Consider the following 19986-nt stretch of genomic DNA (forward strand, 5'->3'; position numbering starts at 1 on the left):
TTTCAAGGAGATTTAAAAGCTTGTGAAAACTTCTGAATGTACAATCAAAAATTTAAATCTTTCCTGATAACTTGTACAAAAATAACTGTGGGGGTATTTTAAAGTTAGGTCATAGCTACTGTAGAAACTAAGATGTCAGATTCTAAAGAAATTCTTATTTACTGAGGAAATGCCTTTTCTTAATCCCCTTCCCACCTGGTTTCCTCAAAAAGAAAGCAGAAAGACAACTGAAGCCCTATTCACATCCGTGAAGGATTGATGAAGATTCTCATCTTTTACGAACTAATCAGAACGGAATGAAAAAAGTGTCTGACTTTTTTTTCTCTCTTTTCTTTTTTTTCCCTCAAACTAAGTCCAGACGGAGAGGCTGACTGTTTTAGTGTCTGTTTAGTGGATCGCTTTTTCTTCAGTCTTCCAGAAAATACAGACTCTTAATAAGGCTAACAAACCTGAAGGTTTATGGGATTTTTGTTTCTTCCTTGTAGTAGGAGAGAGACAAAATTACTTTTCCAGGATAAAAATTAAGTATCTTGTTGATTTCTGTTGGCATCTTACTTTGATCCAGAAGAAGCAAATTGGTATTTTAGTATCTCATCAAATAGTCTTTTACTATTACTACTGTTTGAGAGCATGAGTAGTCCTCGTTTCTTTCCTCTTACAAGTAACACTGGATTCAGGCCCTGATCTAATATAATTCTGTTTTTGATTCAACAATTATTGTTATGAACCTATTGAAATGAGGATTTTTAATCAATATTCTTGAGAGCTGCATGCCCACCCTGTTTGAAGTTGGAAGTATGCATTTTCAGAAGCTTTTGTTTATATAGGGGAATTCTGGAACTGTTTGAAGTCTTAGGCAATGAGAAAAACATTTTCCTGGTAAGACTTTGATGTAATGCTCTCCTGTTACCTAGCACCATGCTGAAAAACTGATTCAGACAAAGGACCAAATTAACTCCTTGATCATAAGAACTACTCCATGCTTGACAAGATGTACCTTCATGGACAATGTTTTATTTTTAATAGTGGATAGCTAGCCATTAGTTCTGGTGAGATACAGCATCCTTCATATGAGATACAGTGCAACTAAGTTAGTAGGTGGTTATTGCATTGAGTCTATGTACAAATGTGTTGGATTTAAAATCAAAACACAGATTATTTCGTTGACCACAAACAGCATCACAAAACTGAGGGAAAAATGTAGTATCACAAATTTGAAGTACTGAGTGGTTTTATGACAGAGAACTTCAAAGGTTCCAAGCATTTCTCTTGGACAAAATTCACTCTTGATATTTAAGAATACACTGCTCAGCTAAAAGGCACAGGTGGTAATCAGTATCAATTTAATTATGTTACATGTTCTTGTACTTCAGACTTGTGTATCCATACAGTTTGACAGCAATTTAATGTGTCCTGGATTACAAATTTTGCTTCTAGATGGAAGTGAAATGCTGCAGTGTTCATAATGTTGTATTTTATGAAAAACATTCCTGGAGACATTCAAGACTATGTTATTACCTATTCCCCATAGTTCTGTCATGAATTTCTTATTTTGTATACCTCACATCTGTCTCCTGTATCAGTGGCTCTGTTATCAGAGGCAGTGATGATCCACTAGTTCTACAGTCCGTCAGGAACTGCAACAGTCAGCACCCCTGAAAATCAGATTACCTAATAAGAGACTGAAGACCTGCCTGCTTAGCATGAGAAGTAAAATATTCTGGTTTTCTTGGGAGCAAAAATTGAAGTGGCAGATGCTGTTTACAGGTGCAGGCATTGGTAAGTGTATTTTCTAGATGTGTATTGTTTATTGTTGTTCAAAACAAAGAAATACACTGTTCCATCTTCATAGGAAGTAATATAATTGTATCTTTCCATTCTGCCTAGGGGAAGCACTTTTATATAAAATATGTCAAGATATACAAATAGACAAGTTTTAAATCACAGACCCAATTTTAATTAATAATTCAGTTTCTGTTAGGTTAATTTAAGGAGTACGTCGACATTATAGTTGTAACAAGTTGTTCCAGTGTTACTTGTTTCTGTATCTGATTTGCTGATACTTTGCTGACTATACTTCATTCTAATTCCACCTGAGCTTATGAGTAGCAGTAAATACTTAAAGGTTAATCCAAATTAGACCTGACTGGCACTGATATGAAATGATCATGCTTGTAAATGCATATCCTGTCCAGGATCAGTTACTGAAGGTTGTAGTTCATTAGCTTTTCTAACAGGAATTTCTCTTGTGACAACAGACAATTTTAGTTAGCATCAGATAATGTATATAAACCCTAGTGAACTGTTTCTAAAGTCTCAGTTACTGCCCAAAATAACAACCTGATAAAAATATGTAACAGCATTTGTTACTGAAGTAGAGTAGTGGTAGAGTAAAATAAAAGGTGAAAAACCTAATATAGTCCTTTATAATTTTGAGGTTATTGAAAGGATTAAATTAATAGTTAAAATCAGACACAGATAGGTATTTCCAATGACTCTCCAGCAATTTGTCTTTTATTTAAAAGCAGAAAATGTACACAGTCAGTCTGTATTTGTTTAAGTGCAGAACTTTACAGAGGACAAAGTGGGATCAGTGGAGATTGTGGAATACCTGAAGTAGCTAGAAAAAAAGGGGGAATCATTTGGGACAGTATATGTCTTGTGGGGAAAATTCTGTTGGGTTGTAGACTCTGTTTAGAGTGGACGTGGAGACCTCTGCATGTGTGCACATCAGTTAGCACTGGAGACTTTTTCTACACAAAGTACCTTTGACAGTTCCTATGATATTTCTGGGGAAAAAAAATGTTGCTAATCAAACATTAACAGAGAAGCTTTTCTGCTGGGGGTTGTTACATGTTTAAAGCAGACTCATCATTAATTGCGCTAGTCAGGACGTATTTGCCACTTGCAGGAATTCCAGTGTTAGACAGTTTGTATTACCACCTTCAAGATCGTTGTCAAAAAAGCCCCTTTAGCTTCACTAATGCACACAGCATTCCCCCCCCATCAGCTTTGTGAAAACACAAAAAGTCATTTTTAGCGTATCATTCTTCCAGTATTTTTTCTCATTTTCTCCTTCAGGTTTAAAGTGCCTGTATTGAGTTTCTCCCTTACGTGCTTCCATTCTGTGTGCGATTCTCCCTTTCACTTTTGCAATTGTTTTGTTTAAAGCATCCTGTTTTTATTTTCTGTTTCTAAAATGCTTTGAGACCCCAGGCTTTCAGGATATGTAAGCTGTTACAGGACCTATTAGATAGTTAGTATTATGGTATATATTAACATATAACAAGTAGAAACAAGAATAACTGAGATTATTATTTAAGAAACACACATACTGTAGTGTGTTCTCCACCTTTTCTCCAATTGCAAGCTTCTGTAGTGCAAGCTTTCCTTAACATGGACGTGCATGCATAGGCCGCAACCCACTTTGCTGTAGCATCCAAAATAGCAAGTATAGTGTTATTTATAAGCAGTGCTACTAGAGAGAAGGACTAAAGAGAGAAAAAAACACTGACAGGAAAACTGGAAGATATGCAAGGATACTTGGTTATTAGCCACAATTCCTGAGATATGCCTGATTTAACATTATAGAATTTCATGATTTTCCTCTTGTGTAAGTCATGTACTTTGTTTTTGTGAAAGGCCGTAGTATTGAAGTGGGATTGGTGATCTTGTCTGCTGTCATGTAAGATATTTTTAAATCCTGGATTTCTGTGCTGCGTTTGATTAAAAATGCATCTTATGAGTACGCTGATGACTTTAAAAATGTGATTATTTACTGTTTCTCTAACTTGCACCATCTTCCCCACATCTACTTTTACCTTTCATTGCTGTGTATGTCAGCTACAGTACTAGTGTGCTAACATGGATTGCACCTTTTATTGCAACAGTGGAATAGTCATAAAAAGCGTAACGGAGGAAACCAACAGGAGCCCTCGTTCTACAGACTTATGTATATTGATGCTAGAGGCACTGAATTAAGAAGTCATCAAAAGCAATTTCTGTGTTTGAAGAACAGATGTGGAGATAGCACACTTTTTAAGCAAAAAAACTAGAGATTTTCACTTAAAAGACTTACTCGTGTATAAGCATCTCCCTGATTTTTTTAAAAATAATAATATTTGTAGAAAAAGATAATGATGCAATATGATAATTGTGCAACATACTGGATTGGTTAAAATTTCTACCCCTAATGAGTAATTAGATGAAGATCAGGTGGAACGCATGGAGCTCTGTTGTGAGGGGTGGGTGATGAGGGCATCGAGAGCTTTTAGGTAAGGATTAAAGGGCAGGCTAACATGCGTGACACTGTTGCGAGCATTTACCACAGGATTTTTAACCAGGAAGAGCTGTCTGTTTTCTACAGACAGCTGGCAGTAGCCTCATGGATCACAGGCCTTCATGGGGGACTTCAACCATCCTGATATCTGCTAGAAAGACAACACAACTAGGCACAAAGAGCCCAGGTTTCTGGAGAGAATTAATGATAACTTCCTGACACAGGTGACGGTGGAGCTAAGGAGGGGAGGTGCACTGTTGGACGCTGTGCTAACAGACAAGGAAAGACTGACGAGTTGTGAAGACTGGGAGCAGCCTTGGCTGCAGAGACCACAAAATGCTGGAGTTCGGGATCCTACAAGGAGGAATCTGAGCAATAAGTAGGATCACAGCCCTGTCAAGGACAACAAGACCACCTTCTTCAAATACATCAGTAACTAAAGGAAGACTAGGGAGAATGTGAGCCTACTGCTGAATGGGGCAGGTGTCCAGATGCAGAGAAGGCAGTTACTGCATGCCTCCTTTGCTTCAGTCTCCACTGCTAACACTAGCCCTCAGGAATCCCAGACCCTGGAGACCACAGAGGAAGTCTGGAGAAGGGAAGGCTTTCCCTTGGATGAGGAGGATTGGTTTAGATACCATTTAAGCAAACCTGACATCCACAAGTCCATGGGCCTGATGGGATGCATCCCTGAGTACTGAGGGATGTTATTGCTAGGACACGCCCTATCATCTTGGAAAGGACGTGGAGAACAAGGGAGGTGCCTGAGGAGTGGAAGAAAGCAAATGCCACTCCAGTCTTCAAGAATGAGGACCAGGGAACTACAGCCCAGTTATGCCCCCTTCAATCCCCGGAAAAGTGATGGAACAGTTCATCCTGGATGTCATCACTAAGTATGTGAAGGATAAGAAGGTGATCAAGAGTAGTCAGCATGGATTCACCAAGGGGAAATCCTGCTTAACCAACCAACCTGCTTGCCTTCTACAATGGGATGACTAGCTAGGCAGATGAGGGAAGACCAGTGTCTGCCTTGACTTCAGCAAAGCTTTTGACCCTGTCTCCCATAACATCCTCATAGGTAAGCTCAGGAAGTGCAGGCTGGATGAGTGGACAGTGAGGTGGATTTAGAACTGGCTGAAAGGCAGAGCTCAGAGGGTTAGACTCTGCACAACTGAGCACAGCTGGAGGCTTGTAGCTAGCAGTATTCCCCAGGACTATGTACGGGGTCCCATCCTGTTCAACTTCTTCATCAATGACCTGGATGAAAGGACAGAGTGCATCCTCAGAAAGTCTGTTGATGATACCAAACCAGGAGGAGTGGCTGATATAGCTGAGGGCTGTGCTGCCATTCAGAGAGACCTGGGCAGGCTGGAGAGCTGGGCGGAGAGGAACCTCATGAGGTTCAACAGGGGCAAGCGCAGACGCCTGCACTTAGGGAGGAATAACCCCATATACCTACAGGCTGGGGGCTGACCTGGAGAGCAGCTTTGCAGAGAAGGACCTGGGAGTGCTGCTGGATGACGAGTTGACCATGAGCCAGCAATATGCCCCTGTGGCCAAGAAGGCCAATGGTATCCTGGGGTGCTTTAGGAAGACTGTTGCCAGCAGGTCGAGGGAGGTGATCCTGCCCCTCTACTCAGCCCTGGGGAGGCCTCATCTTGAGTCCTGTGTCCAGTTCTGGGCTCCCCAGGACAAGAGAGACATGGAGCTACTGCAGACCGTCCAGCGTAGGGCTGCAAAGGTGATGAGAGGGATGGAGCATCTGCCCTGTGAGGAACGGCTGCGAGAGCTGGGCCTGTTTAGCCTGCGGAAGAGAAGACTGAGGGGGGATCTTATCAAAGTCTGTAGATACCTTAATGGAGAGTGTCAAAAAGATGGGGCTGAACTCTTTTCAATAGTGCCAAGCGACAGGACAAGAGGCAACAGTCACAAACTGGAACACAGGAAGTTCTACATGTATGGAATGTAAGGATGAATGGAATGTAAGGAAGAATGTCTACTCTGAGGGTGACAGACACTGGAACAAGTTGCCCAGAGAGGCTGTGGAGTCTCCTCCTCTGAAGATATTCAAAACCCACCTGGATGCAATCCTCTCTAATATGCTTTAGGTGACGCTGCTTGAGGAGGGGAGTTGGACTAGATGATCCCCAGAGATCCCTTCCAACCTCAACCATCCTGTGATTCTGTATATGGGTGCCACAATACCTGCTGTTTAGTCATTTTCACTAAGTGAAAGGCAGTTTTCTTCCTGGCAAAGTCATTCCTCTTATGGTTGAAGTCCTTTCAGAAACTGGTTTACAAACTGTTTCCATCACTACCTCTGCTTGGGCCATAATTTCTAGTTTTTATCAGTTGTGTTTTGCCTGAAGAGGTAAAAAATACTCAGCACCTGTTTCAGGTTCAGAGTCTTTCAACAGTGGGTAGTGAAAAGATCAAGCAGTTCCCATTAAAAGACGTCTTTGAGAAGTGTCTGAATGATTTGTCATTTCAAAAAACCTAGAATTTTTGAACTTGCAAATTTATTTGTCAAACTGCTTGATATTTAACTAGCGAAGGCACAGGCACAGAGGAGTTAGCAGAGCCTGCCCACCAGAATCTGTACTGCTCCAGTGGTTTCCCTCATTGTCCTTTCTGATGACAGGTGCCAAGCATAATGTTGCGTTTCATATTTTACACAATATCATGCACTATTTGAAGGACCTTTGTTTTGATGGGTGAAGCAGTTTACTGCTCAGGGGTCACTGACAAAGTAGACATTGGTACAAGCACTTCAGAAGGACAAAACTTTACTCACAGAGCAAAGGGAATATTCACAGCAACATCTCATATTACCTGTTTTTGTCTGCTTCATATGCACCTAGGGCACCTGCTATTGATCTTGCACTGTGCTTTAGCCTCTGTACAGTGTGCGAAGGTAGGATATCTGTGCATGCAATCTCTGCTCCCAGGCAGTGTGGTGCTGCTCAGGCTCCTGCTACTGCCAGATGCAGGCCTTTGCTGTCTGGCAATAACTTGCATTGTGTCATAATGATTCTTTTTTCCTGACTTCCTTTTTAAATATGTTTAATGGAAATGAGAGGCGATTAGCAATTAAACGTGTCATTAAAGTAAGTTATTTTCTGATTATATTGTTAAATTTGTTATTCTTTTGTGTAACCAAGTACTCTTACTCTGAAGAGGAGGCTGTGGGGAGAGATTAAGGATATGAATGAAGCCCAAGCATTTTGTCTGTTCTACTGTAAGTTCACTATATTTAGGTATAACTGGAAACCACATTTATCCATGATTGTTCTTTTCCACTCAAGCACGAGAAATATCCTAGGATATGGTGATATGGCACTCACACAGTGAACTTTCATCTTTAATGGTGACCATTATCACCGCTACCGGGTAAGGCTGGAGTGGGTGGATTTTGTTCAAAAGATGGATTTTTGGTGGCTCTTGAATAACTAGTGGCAGTTAACACGGAGAGAAGCATGGGGAAGAAGGCCTTCACATAGGAAGTGCTCTGCCTTGCTATATTAATAAATAAAACTGTAAGCAAGCAGGTATTTGCAGATTTCTTAGTGGTTGGGGGGCAAAAAAACTCAATGCAAGAGGAAGAAAAGAAAAGCTTTTTTGGGGGAGGGAGGAAGAGAATTTGCTGACACAAGAGGTTTTTGTGTACTGTGAATAAGGTAAAGCAGTAGGACTATGCTGGTGTAATATGGTTTTTATCTGTGTGTGGGAGCTGAGCTGAAGACAGGAGCAGGAGCTGCACGGCGGAGCAGGATGGGAGCTGCCTTCCCTTTACAGTGAGGCTGAGTGGCCTTCTGGGTTAGCTCAGCTGTAAGAAATTTGTTTATAAAATGACACTGCTCTCTGCTATGTGTGGACATACACAAAGATGTGCATCATGCTGCATGGAAAAATACCCCCAGAAAACTACCATTAAGTGCACCATGTCTGAAGCGGAATGACACTTGTTTGAGGCTGTGTTTTAATTGTGTCCATTTAATCCTACCAGTAAAACACTGGAGATATTCACGGTTGTCTAGAAAAATCCACTCAATCTACAATTAAGGTAACTTTAGACTGAGCTTTTATATTCCCTGACTAATTTTCCGAGGTAAGTAATGTTACACTTGTTCTGTTATGCTGTTTTAGATTGAGTATTAAACACATTTCTGCCATCCTCTGGAGGTCTGCTTGCGATCAGTTAACTTTGTGTGGTGACCTTGGGGGAAGATCTTTAATCATGGGAATTGCCTTTTGGACACGAAGAGGGTGAGGAAATTCTCCACCACAATAACTGGTGGAATGTTAGACTGAGGGTTCCTTTAGTCCCATATGATGATGGTGCAGGTCTTGTAGGACAGATGGGAAGTTTTACTTGCCTGAAAACGTTGCTTCAGCTTTTTGCACCCTCTGCACCTGGAGATACATCAGAGTATGCTTGTATGATGAGCATGGCCCACTAGGTAGTATTTCCAAGGAAAGGAGGGTCTGGCAGAGGGTGGCAGTGGCACGGGCTCACGGCCTAGGTGGACCACCCATGGCAGTGGTGGCACTGCTGCCTCTGGGTGTCAGTAGTGAACAATTTTCCATGCGGAGACTGAGCTTCCCACAGGAAACCCAGCTGCCTTTCCCCTCCAGGCTCCCCATCTCGGTAAAACAAACTGTCACAGTGTGTGCGCACTTAAGAGAATTTCCTGAATTTCTAGAATTCCCCCCCTAAACACACACACACACACACACACACACACACACTTCCTTAATCACTTTTTATTCAAAATAACGTATTTGGATGTTAATGATTTAAATACCACAATCTGTCCCTGAAGGACTGACTGGGATAGACTGAGGTGTGGAGAGTCCCTTTGATTTCATTACTGCAGGGTTAAAATTATGGAGATTTCACTTTGAAGCCCAGCCTTTTTGTGAGGGATGAGTTGGGTTTCGTCCCCTTCCTAGTGCATAACTTTCCCTTGGCATGTGGTGAGAAAACCAGCTCCCCACAGAGCGCAGCAGTTCCTAGGGGGGCACTGAAAAGTTCACCTGCATACAAGTTTTTGGTGACTTTTGCTGGCTATTTTTAGCCATAGCTGGTTGCATTAGCACAGCTGTGGACACAAGCTCTGCATTGGTTTGGCTGGGCAGCAGCAGGAGCATTTTGTCCACCAGAACCAGTGAAGGAAATTGCATCCAGGTGGCCTCAAGAACTGCTATTAGTGGTAGTGATGGTCTGCCTTCTAGGTACGATAAACCAGTTTGTCTGGTGATTAATAGGGTGGAAAATGATTTTACTTATAAATGGAGCAAATTTGATTCAGAAATAGAGACATTTTAGAGAGCAGATTTGAACTCTGAGGTGTTTTATTAAAAAAAAAATGTTAATCTCTATCTCAGGAACTACCAGTGGGATGCTTTAATTTTTCTCAACATATTTCCAGTAAATTATCCCAGTGCATAAAAAGCTAGTGCCTCTGACCTTTCCTTTTTTTAATCCAAGATAAAAAGCTGGATTGCAGTAGATTGCCACGCAGTTTCTCTACTACTGAAATAAGTTAATGAAGGTTTTGTAAATAGCAGATAAGCATGAATCAAATATTTTTACATGACATAAAAACAGTATTCTAAACAGTTAAAGCTATTTTTAAGCAAGTAAGCAAGCAACATTTTTTCCTCTCCTAGGTTATTGATAGTTATTATTTTCCCCCAAAACTTTAAAGCATGGCTAGTTTACAGTTTTTAAAACTGTATATTTAAAGACTGAATATAACTCTTTGCCTTAGAGGCCTGGGAACAGCTACAGACGCCCTTTAAACTACAGTTGTACAGTAGCTACCCCTTTGAGCGCTATCTTTCTGAAAGAGAAAAGCAAACACCTGCATGTTCTTCTAAGGCAGGGATCTGTGAAAAAGCATATATTAATTGGAGTTATTATTTTCTCTCTAATATAGGGATAAAATCTTTAAGGATCCCTCCCACTACCCAACATACATACACCTTTTTAGGTAATTCCTAATACACAGTTGTCCAAAAAGGAAGTGAGATCATCCAGATCCATTTCTTTGTCTACTAGAGACAAGATGTTTGCTAAGTCTGTACTGAAACGTATGGATAGAATAAATACTACTTCTCCCTCTTGGGCTCATTAATATCTGCAATTAGGTAGCATGGAAGACTTGATCATGGTCACGTTCAGAAAAGAGCCTAATTTCTCACTGGTTTAAGAACCACCCCCGCCCCTCTTTCACCCAGACCTTAACTATACAAAATTTCCACCTCATAAAACAGGGGCTTTCTACTTTAGTTTTAACAGCATTGCCTGTCTTTGTTGTATGTCTGTATGTTTTCCTTTGATGTTGTTTGCTACTTTGATTTTTTTTTGATTGACTAAGCCCTGTGGCATTCAAGTAATCAAGATAATCAAGGCTATCCTGCATTACTTCTTGATGTCATCATACAAAGCAATTGCCTATTTTGTCTGAGTAATCTCAGGACACTGGAAATGCTTTGAAAGTCTTAGAGGATGTGGCAGAGTAAACTAAATGCAGGTCCTTCTTGGAAGGACTCACTGAGTTAGCGAAAGCTGACAAAAATGCCAGGTCCCGCAGGTCCTTCAGGGTGCAGGCAGCCTGCTGTAGCTGCTTGGTATTGTGATACTGGAAATTTAGCTGTCCTCTTCCCTATCGAAATCTACCAGCTTACGCTCATCACCCTCAAAATAGCATCAGTTAAGCCACAAAAAGCAAAATGCTCTGGACAGAAAGCTATATGAGATAATCCAGAGGAAAAAAATACTGTTGTCTTTGATAAAAAATGAACACTAAATTCTGGTCTGCTGCCTTTCTTCGTGGGGGAACTATTCCCCTGCTGCATGGAGCAAGGCTATCAAGCCAGTTATTACTCACAAGATAGAAAAATGACAACCTTCTGCTTCATATGTCATTTAACTGTTTGCCAGATGTCTGTTCTCTCGACTGTGCTCTTCTACCATGTACCTTGCACCACCTCTAACATTGCTCAGATCTCTCTAAATGGATTTAGGTCACAAACCAGTCAAGAATCTAACCCTCATGTGACAAATTGGCACATTTGTATGTTCAGTCTGCTCACAGAGATATCTAAAGGTACCAGAGCTGCCATTAGTGAGGTGGCGGCTCTGAATGATGGAGAGAGGAGTGAGGAAAGTGTGTGGGAAAAGGAGAGAGGAATTTCTTCCTCTCTCCATGGGGGCTAAAATTAGTCTCCTCTGCACCTGCAGTGGATATCTTCTTGGCCCATGCCTGTTCACTTTTATGTTGTATTTTGTGGTGAGTGCAAGCAGAGTTGAGCCACCCAAGGCCAAAGACCCCTTGGGCCAGGGGAGAGCAAGGCTTTGGGAGGGGGTTGCTGCTTGGCTCAGTACTTAAACATCTCTTCAGTGGCCTGTGGCCTGGAGCTTTCTGCCCAGGTGAGTGCCATAAACACAAACCTGCACAGTCTTTCTTTAACTGCTGCCTGATGAGTCACTACTTAGCACAAAGTGGAACAGCTTCTGCTAGAGGCTTCAGAGAGACCCACTCCAAGGTGCATTTGAACAGTGAGAGCAGCCATATGGGACCTGCCCATAAAAGTCTCCTTGGGCAAGTAAGAGGGCACCTGCTGAGAGCATTCAGCTGTGACTCTTGATTAAAAGTGAGGGAATAATTGTTTTCTCCTGCTCATGTTTTATGTGGGAAGCCTATTCCAGCAGGTGTCTTGAGGAACATCTACAGGAAAAGGTCCTGCATGAGGGGCAGATGGGGGAAAATGAGGTTGGTGATCTGTCTCAGGCCTGGGGCCACTAGGTGATACCAGCCTCAGCAAGGTCAATGCTCAGGCTCTGGATTGTTCTAGGCGGCCAGATGCTGATGAGCTTGGCTGCATAAGACTGAGCACTTGCCTCCTGTCAGCACAGTATGTGCAACTGCTGACTCCATCAGGCAAAGATGTGAAATCAGGGTATCCCATAACTTTGGGTAATCCCAAGGTAGATGTTGTGTCCTCTCATGCCTTTCACCCACCACCTCGCTTCTGGATTTGCGGTGGTGGCTGAAGATGTAGGCCAGGCTGAAGTCCCAGGGAGCTCCTGGTCCCATTGCCACTAATTTTTCTCTGCCAAAGTGGAGCCAGGGTCGTGCCTGCTGTGCTGTGGGCAGCCCCGAACTGCACACATCCATTGCATCCAGAGCCCAGGGCTCAGCTGGATTAAAGACACGGGTTAGCTTTTAACAGATGCGATCAGCACACAGCATGCTGCCTGCCGTTTCTGAACAACAAAACGACAGATGTGCTGATGGTACACCTGCCCGGAGGTGGGGAATGAGAGGAGCAGCTTGGTTACTAATTACCTTCTCATCATTCGCTGGGGAAACGTCCCTGTGCTTGACACAATTTGCATGGACAGGGTAAAATTAACGAACTTTTTCACACTCAGCTGTCCCAAGCGTGAGCTTCACACTGTGGTGGCCAGTGCGACTCTGAGATTTCAGCGCAGTCATTTACATTCAGCACGGCAGCGCAGACACTGGGTGCACGAGAGCACGGTGATTTAAAAACGCTTCTCTGCCACCAGGCTGTTTTGCAGGGAGAGCACTGCTCAGAAACAGCCACGGGTCATATCAGCCACTGTTATCACTGCTTCTTTCTGTTATCCTCTCTGTTTGTCATACTGCTTGGGTCTGAGTATCTACTGAAAAGCTAGACTTTCAGGCCTGTTGTTCGTGTCTCTATTTCTTGACATCTAAACTCCTCTTGTGTGGGAAGAAAAAGGAAAAAAAAAAAGGAGAAAAAAGTTTCCAGTCTGCTACAAACTAATAAATTTAATTTTGAGCTTATTATGTTTTTTTTCATTGTTACTTAATGCATACTTTTTGGGGGTGAGTTTCCGATGTTATTATGTGCGGGAAGTTACATGCAGCTGTGCAAGAAGGCTGAGTAATCTCAAGGAATAAGCTAGTACTGGATGCCAGCCAAGGTGTCAAAAACGTGTCCTTAATGACTGTTTGTACCAGAAAAACGGATACCCACTTCCTGTTCATTACAATCTTGGCAGTTGCTGAAATAAGTTCAAAGTAAGTTGTGCTCAAATTGTATTTAAAAGCTGTTGCAAATAAGTACTGATAAGATCCTTTATAGGAAAAATCTTTATGAGCTATCCATTACATGTTCAATTCCAATATTTTTTCAGAACGTTGCTCTAACATTGATGTCCCAAGACAGACCCATTATTATTCTAATAACTCAATAAGAAGGTGCACTGAACACTGTAACATAGATTTATTTTATCACTTATTCCTAAATCTGAAAAAGCTTTTGGTCTGGAAATGCTTTGGAAACTGATCAACGCAGTTTATCAACTCAGACTCCAGATTTCTCCATTAGTTGTTGCCATTACAAAAGGTCATTATGAATGTGGGGGTGGTGAGGGGTGGAAATAGCCACACCAATGTGCTACTCATCTAAGTACAACAATTTGCAGCTGCATTTGACAAGTAAAATTGGCACACAGGAGCCATAGCGATGTGATGCTGCTAATATGCAGGTAAATGCAGTTTTCCTGGGTTTGAAAGCTGATAGAAAGCCCACCTCAGCCATGCAGTCAGTATACTGGGTCTTCTGCATTTGCTTGACTTTCGAGACTGATTGCGTGGACACCAGCTGAGAAGCTGACCCTGAGCGATGGCAGCTGACTTTGCTGTGTCTTGGCCATCGCGAGCATTTGCTGCGGGTTTTGGCAGCAGCCACGGGCTACGTTTCGCGCAGGTTTTGGTTTCAGAGCCTCTGCCTGGCTGAGCTGAGGTGCACTGTCCCTGACAGCGGCTAAGCTCCAAAGCTCCCCAGATTTCCCCAGGGGTTTCGGAGACTTCTGGTATTTTTTTCAAACAACCCCTCTTTCAGAAAGATTTCACCAGCTACTGTTGTTAACTTGCAGGCTTTTCAACTTTGTCTTCATTTGACTAGGCAGGTCTGTTTTCCTCCTTCAGCTTCCCCGTGCCCTCCTAAGGTACCATGCGTTAGCTGAGTCAGTGTTGCAACAACGGGTGGGTTGTGCCCTCTCCGCAGCATTCAGAGATTTTCTTCATCGCTCTCCGCGTGAAGTCTACCTTCCCCCTCTCTTTCTTGAGAGCCGTGTACTCGTAGGCCTTCAGCTTGCTGTAGTAGTCTGAGAATTTGTTGTAGAGTATAGAGATGGGCATCCCATTCAGGATTATGCCAAAAGCAATGCAGAGGAAAGCGAACAAGCGGCCGAGATGCGTTTCTGGGCACATATCGCCGTACCCCACTGTGGAGATGCTGACCTACGTGCAAATCAGCATTTGATCTTTATATACCATATATACCATACACACACATGTATATATCATACAGGTAGTAATGAAAGTGCATGATAAGCTTCAGCTAATTGCACCAAGTATTTCGATAATGTTTGCACTCTAGGAATAAGAGGCCCAGCAGACCTCCCTTGTTGGAAGTTTCTAAATGAAGTTCCCTTTAAGGGTTACATAATTGTAAAAGAGATGGAAAGAAACAAAGGCATTTTTCAGGTGCCCAGAGGTCTTTGCTTGTAGTGTATGCTTGCAATATGTATTTGCAGTGATTGTTCTTTCCGCTCAGCTATAAGTTGGAGGTTACAGAAGCATTTAATATGTGTACCTTCAACAGGGAACATTCCTGTAGCTGACAGGTACATTGCAACTTTGACTAGATTCTGCATTGAGGAAGGATTCAAGGATTGCTGAAAATGATTTTTTTGTGTGTGTGTGTGTGAGAGAGTGATGGTATTTAGTATCTCCATGTTATATGATCTTGTAAATCTTTGCCATCACATTAACTGTACAGCTTCACAGACTTCTCTTTTTAGCCATGTATGAAGGAGCTGTGTTTTATACTGACTGGGTACTGTACCGAGTTCTGCAACACTATCTTTGTATAATTTGGTTTGGAATGAGCTCATGTCCACTAGGCGTTTGCTTAAGGGGACATTGCATATGAATGATGGACTCCTGAACAACTGGCATAAGTAACTCCTAAGTTACATTCTTCCAATGCATATATCTGGATGTTTATTATTTTTATATTTAGTAAATATAACTTATTTTTCCTCTGTTAGGCATGACTTGCAGGCTTCTGCAGTCTGGCATTTCCTAATCTGACCCCTAAGCAAGGGATATTTTTCAGGCAAGGAATCTTATTTTTTTCACAATATCTGAAGATACTGTACACATCTGTGCATAATGTGAAACTCTTTCAGAAATAACTAAAGAACAGGCAGTGGGAGTTTCATTGCAATGCCCTTACGGCTTTAGCTCCAAAATAAGTTTTTAGAAGGTCACAGTGTGCAGCCTGCCATCCTCTAACATGCTAAATAAAATGTTATTTCAAATGAAGAAAGCATTAGGGTGCATGAGACAGCATTGGATAAGCATATTTGTAGGATGCACCTGGTGCTTCCTGAGGAATAAAAGGGATTAGTCATTTGGTTTAATGGAAATTAAATCACTGGATTTGAATGATAATACAGGATAAATATCTCCAAAAATAAATACTGAGATGAAGGCAAGATGTTTATCTCTAGCAGCCAGGACAATATCATTATCCTGTGATAAGGTCCTGTTCCACTGGCATCCTCTTCTACATTGCTGATGGCAGTGTGGGAGAGAGAGCTGTTGTTTTGTGTGTGGCAGCCTGTGCACAATGCTGGATTTTATTGAAATTTGAGTGACCTGAATATATTAATTTTTACCCTTAGAGAATAAATAGGCTTAAAAAAGAGCTGTGCCAAGGAATTGCCGTGTGCATGCTACAGCTCCTGTTCTGGAGCCCCTTGCTGAGGTAAATAGGCTGTTATCATGTGTGTAATTTTATGGGTTTCATAGGAATATCAGAATAGTGATGGGCCCATCAGCTTGCAGGAGCGAGCACTAGAGATTTTACGTGTATCCTGCAAGTTCAGAAACAAAACATATGGCAACAGCCTTATTCCAGTAATATCACAGTCTTCATCACTACATGTGACTGGTGTGAGGTTCAAACCAGTGACCTAGATGTGGCAGGCAGTTATCCCATTATCCGCCCTGTGGACCATTCTGCTCCTTTTCCAATTTACTTCTGTGCAAGTCTGGCACAGTATAAATACCACTGATTTATGTCTATATGCTTTTAGGTGTATTTATATGTACGTGTCTTAGGGCTGCTGCCTGAAAAGGAGGACATAGTTCCTTTTGTAGAACAATTGTTGGCCCTACATGTATTTTTTATGGTCAGAGCTCTGGGATAGACTTGGATTTGCAAGTTTGACTGTCTAGAGCCTACTGAATAGTATCTGAACTGTGTGTTAGCATCTTGTAGTTGCATGATGGATCAAAGTAGGTATTCAAAAATACCAGCAAAAATGAAAATCCCATGTCCTTCCACAACCAGCTAGCTTGATGCATACTTTTTTATCTCTCTTTTTTTTTTAATGTTAACAATTTGATTAAATGAGGAAAGGCTTTTCTTTCCTGTCTGTTTGCCTACTTCTTCTTTAAAGGGCAAGCACTGTCTGCATGTGGTGGGATGGGAATTCCAGTGCAGTATGCCTGATTAAGCCTTGATTTAAACTCACAGCAGAGGTGAGTGAGTGCATGTGCATGCAGGAGTGAGTGCGTATGTCCTGTAAGCTCAGAATTCAGAACAGATGTTCACTGATCTGAGCCTGCTGTTTTCGAGACTGACAGCAACTCTAGCAATGAAGGGGAGAGGAGGGGAGGGAGTTGTTTCTGCTACCCAGTAGGGTGAGGTATTTTTACTTACGGCAGCCCACCACCACGCATGGGGTATGCTGGTGAAGTTGGTGCTGGAGACGTCATGCTCCACTGTGTAGACCATGGCAGAGAAGGCGAAGATGCCCATGGCGATGAAGAGCAAAAGGCAGCCCACCTGCTGGTAGCACTGGCGCAAGGTAAAGCCGAAGGCACGCAGCCCCGTGGAGTGGCGGGCCAGCTTGAGGATGCGGAAGATACGCATGAGACGCATGATGCGAAGCACCTGTCCCACCTTGCCCACCCGTCCCACTTTCTCAATGTCGTGCTCATGCTGTGAGCCCCGGCCACGGGGCTGGTCATCATCAGCGAAGCACTCCAGCAGCAACTGGAGGTAGAGGGGCAGGATGGCGATGAGGTCTACAGCATTGAGTGCACTGCTGGCAAAGCGGCGCAGGTCAGGGGTAGAAACCAGGCGCAGCAGGTACTCCAATGTGAAGAATGCGATGCAGAGTGTCTCGATGTGCTCCAGGGCAGGCCGGCTTTCCCCACTCTTCCTGTCCACCTGCTGCATCTCCTCCACAGTGTTGAGTGCCAGGGCAACCACCGAGATGAGCACAAAGAAGCTGGAGGCCACGGCCATCACCTTGGCTGTGATGGAGGAAAAGGGCTTCTCCATGAGGTTCCAGAGGCGCCAGCGCTGGGGACCATAGTAGCGCATGTGGTGGAAGAGGTGCTCGCTCTCCTGGGCCTCAGCCTGGGAGCGCAGCTCGCGCTGCACCTTGAGCTGCTCGCTGAGCTCATCGCGGCGTTCCTCGAAGCAGATGCGGCAGCAGCGTGGTGTGTATTTGAGCCGCACGCCCCAGTAGCTCAGCTCCTCCAGAAAACTGCGGGGGCACAGCTCGTCCCGCACGCGCAGCACCCCTGAGGCATAGAAGTTGTACACCAGCTGGAAGACAGCCGGGTCCCTGTCAAAGAAATACTCGTCTACCTGCGCAGCGTAGTCATCGCACAGACCCAGCTGACAGCGACGGTCGGTGGAAGTTGCCAGACGGCCCAGGCGGGTCTTGGGGTAGATGGCCACCGCTTGGTAGGTGAGGCGATAGCTTTGACCACCAACATTGATGTTCAGCACTGATGAGGTGGAAGCTGTGGCCGAGGCTCCAGCGGAAAGGGAAGGGGAGCAAGGGATGGATGAAGAGACCTTGTTTTCTCCCTCAAATGAGTCTCCATTTGGCCACTTTCCTTGTTCTTCCTCTTCCTCATCTTCATCATCCACATAATAGTTGTAATTCCCCTCGGGTCCCAGGAGCAGTAGAGGCTGTGAGCTCAGTGGAGCAGCAGCAGAAAAACCACTTTGCTTGTCTAAATGCATGCTTTCATTTTCCTTCTCTTTGTCGGATGGTGAGAGAGCATTTGATGCTTCTCTCTCACTTACTTTATGTTTTGGGAATAGAAGCTGCCCCCTCTGGTTAAACTGCAACATAATATTTTTCCTTATCCTTCTTCTTTCTTTGCATTCACCTGATGGAGAAATTAGCTCCAATCCTCTGTAAAACCACAAAGGCTGACAGTTCTGCTTTCTTCTCTCTCTATCTCAGTAGCGTCAAGCCCAGCAGCAGTTCTGCATTTTTCTCCCTGCCAGCCACCACTCCAGTTCTGAAAGCTCAGTGTGAGATACAGACACATAAGACTGCTGTTGACCATTTTAATCTTGCTGACAGGGAAGATCTGAGTGCTTAGAGAAGGGGATTTAGAGGCTATTATCCTGTTCCAGCCTCATCTCCCTCAGTCTGTGATGTGAATGATTAGATATCCATAAATCTGTGAAAAAATGTAAAGTTTTATTGCTAATAAAAACCAGACATTTCTCTAATTCAAGTGTATACACATTTAGAATAATCTCAAAATGAAAAAGTGTGAGGAAGGAGGGGGGGGGAGAGAGAACAATACTGATTTCTTTCATCTACACAGCTGTAGTATGTCTCAGTTTTCCTTAATTTAAAAAATAGTGAATAATTAATATGCAGATACTGAGTAGAGCTTTATTCATTCAAGATAGCAGCACTTAAAATGCTTTACAAAGGTGAGAAAATACAGTTCATCCCCTTTGCCTGATAGCTGGATGAGATACATCAGTACTCCACCAGGCTGAGGGCTGAGGAGACCAATAGGCTCTGCTTGAACAACCTGCATGCTGGTGGGACCATGGGTCTGGAAGGGAAGGAGAGGGGGAGAAGGAATTTCTAACATATTGCTTAATTTCAGACTCTTCATGAACTGCTGAGAAACCGAACAAGATGCAACACTTTTTCTGTCTCTCTTGCAGGACACCTTTAGCACCACTAAGCCATGTTCGTTACTGAGCAGAACAGGAAAGATCCTGTTTCCATCAAGATTTCATCTTGGCCTTAACTGAGCTGCCTCAAGCACCTCCAGTGACACTGAACGTCTTGAAAGCCGGATGGCTTCTCCTTGACCCTGGGGCCTCTCCTTGACCTCAGCTTGCAAAGTAGAGGCTATGTACAGTCAAGGGACAGCTTCTCAGACATGCTCTTAGCCCCTGCATGACAGGTGCTTAACACTAGCTTCTTATTCCAGGTATATCCACACTGGGATAAGAATGGGCAAAGCATGGGGAACTTGCTAGAGTTGGGGACACCCTCGTCCAGCTGGAATGCCTGGGAGCAGCTGCAAACCCGTTTTGCTTTGCTGTTTCCTAGTTGGAAGAAATTCCAGTTGGAGACCTGGAGCTATCAGTGTGACTGCTTTAGCCATCCTAGCAGTCTTGCAACAGCAATTTTATTAAAGCATTGACATAAATCACAAAGCACCACGAACCATGGAGGATGAGGGAAGATGTTCTGGTTCTTGCCCTTGTTGCTCAAACATTAATGCCTTTTATTGAGTAACTCAATGTGTAACCAGTCTCTGACAAACAGACCTCTCCTGGCCTTG

General features: G+C 43.2%; 1 protein-coding gene across 1 annotated transcript; it reads right to left on the bottom strand.

Moving 5' to 3' along the window:
- Positions 1 to 14310: 14310 nt before the first annotated feature.
- KCNV2 (potassium voltage-gated channel modifier subfamily V member 2) lies at positions 14311 to 18514 on the bottom strand. Its single transcript, XM_062599714.1, has 2 exons — positions 17081 to 18514; positions 14311 to 14586 (listed from the first exon to the last, which is right to left on the bottom strand). Exons 1-2 carry the CDS (start codon positions 18512 to 18514, stop codon positions 14311 to 14313), a joined length of 1710 nt encoding a protein of 569 aa, XP_062455698.1.
- Between the last annotated feature and the right edge of the window lie 1472 nt (positions 18515 to 19986).

Source organism: Rhea pennata, chromosome Z (genome assembly GCF_028389875.1).
Source record: "Rhea pennata isolate bPtePen1 chromosome Z, bPtePen1.pri, whole genome shotgun sequence".
NCBI classification, from domain to species: Eukaryota; Metazoa; Chordata; class Aves; order Rheiformes; family Rheidae; genus Rhea; species Rhea pennata.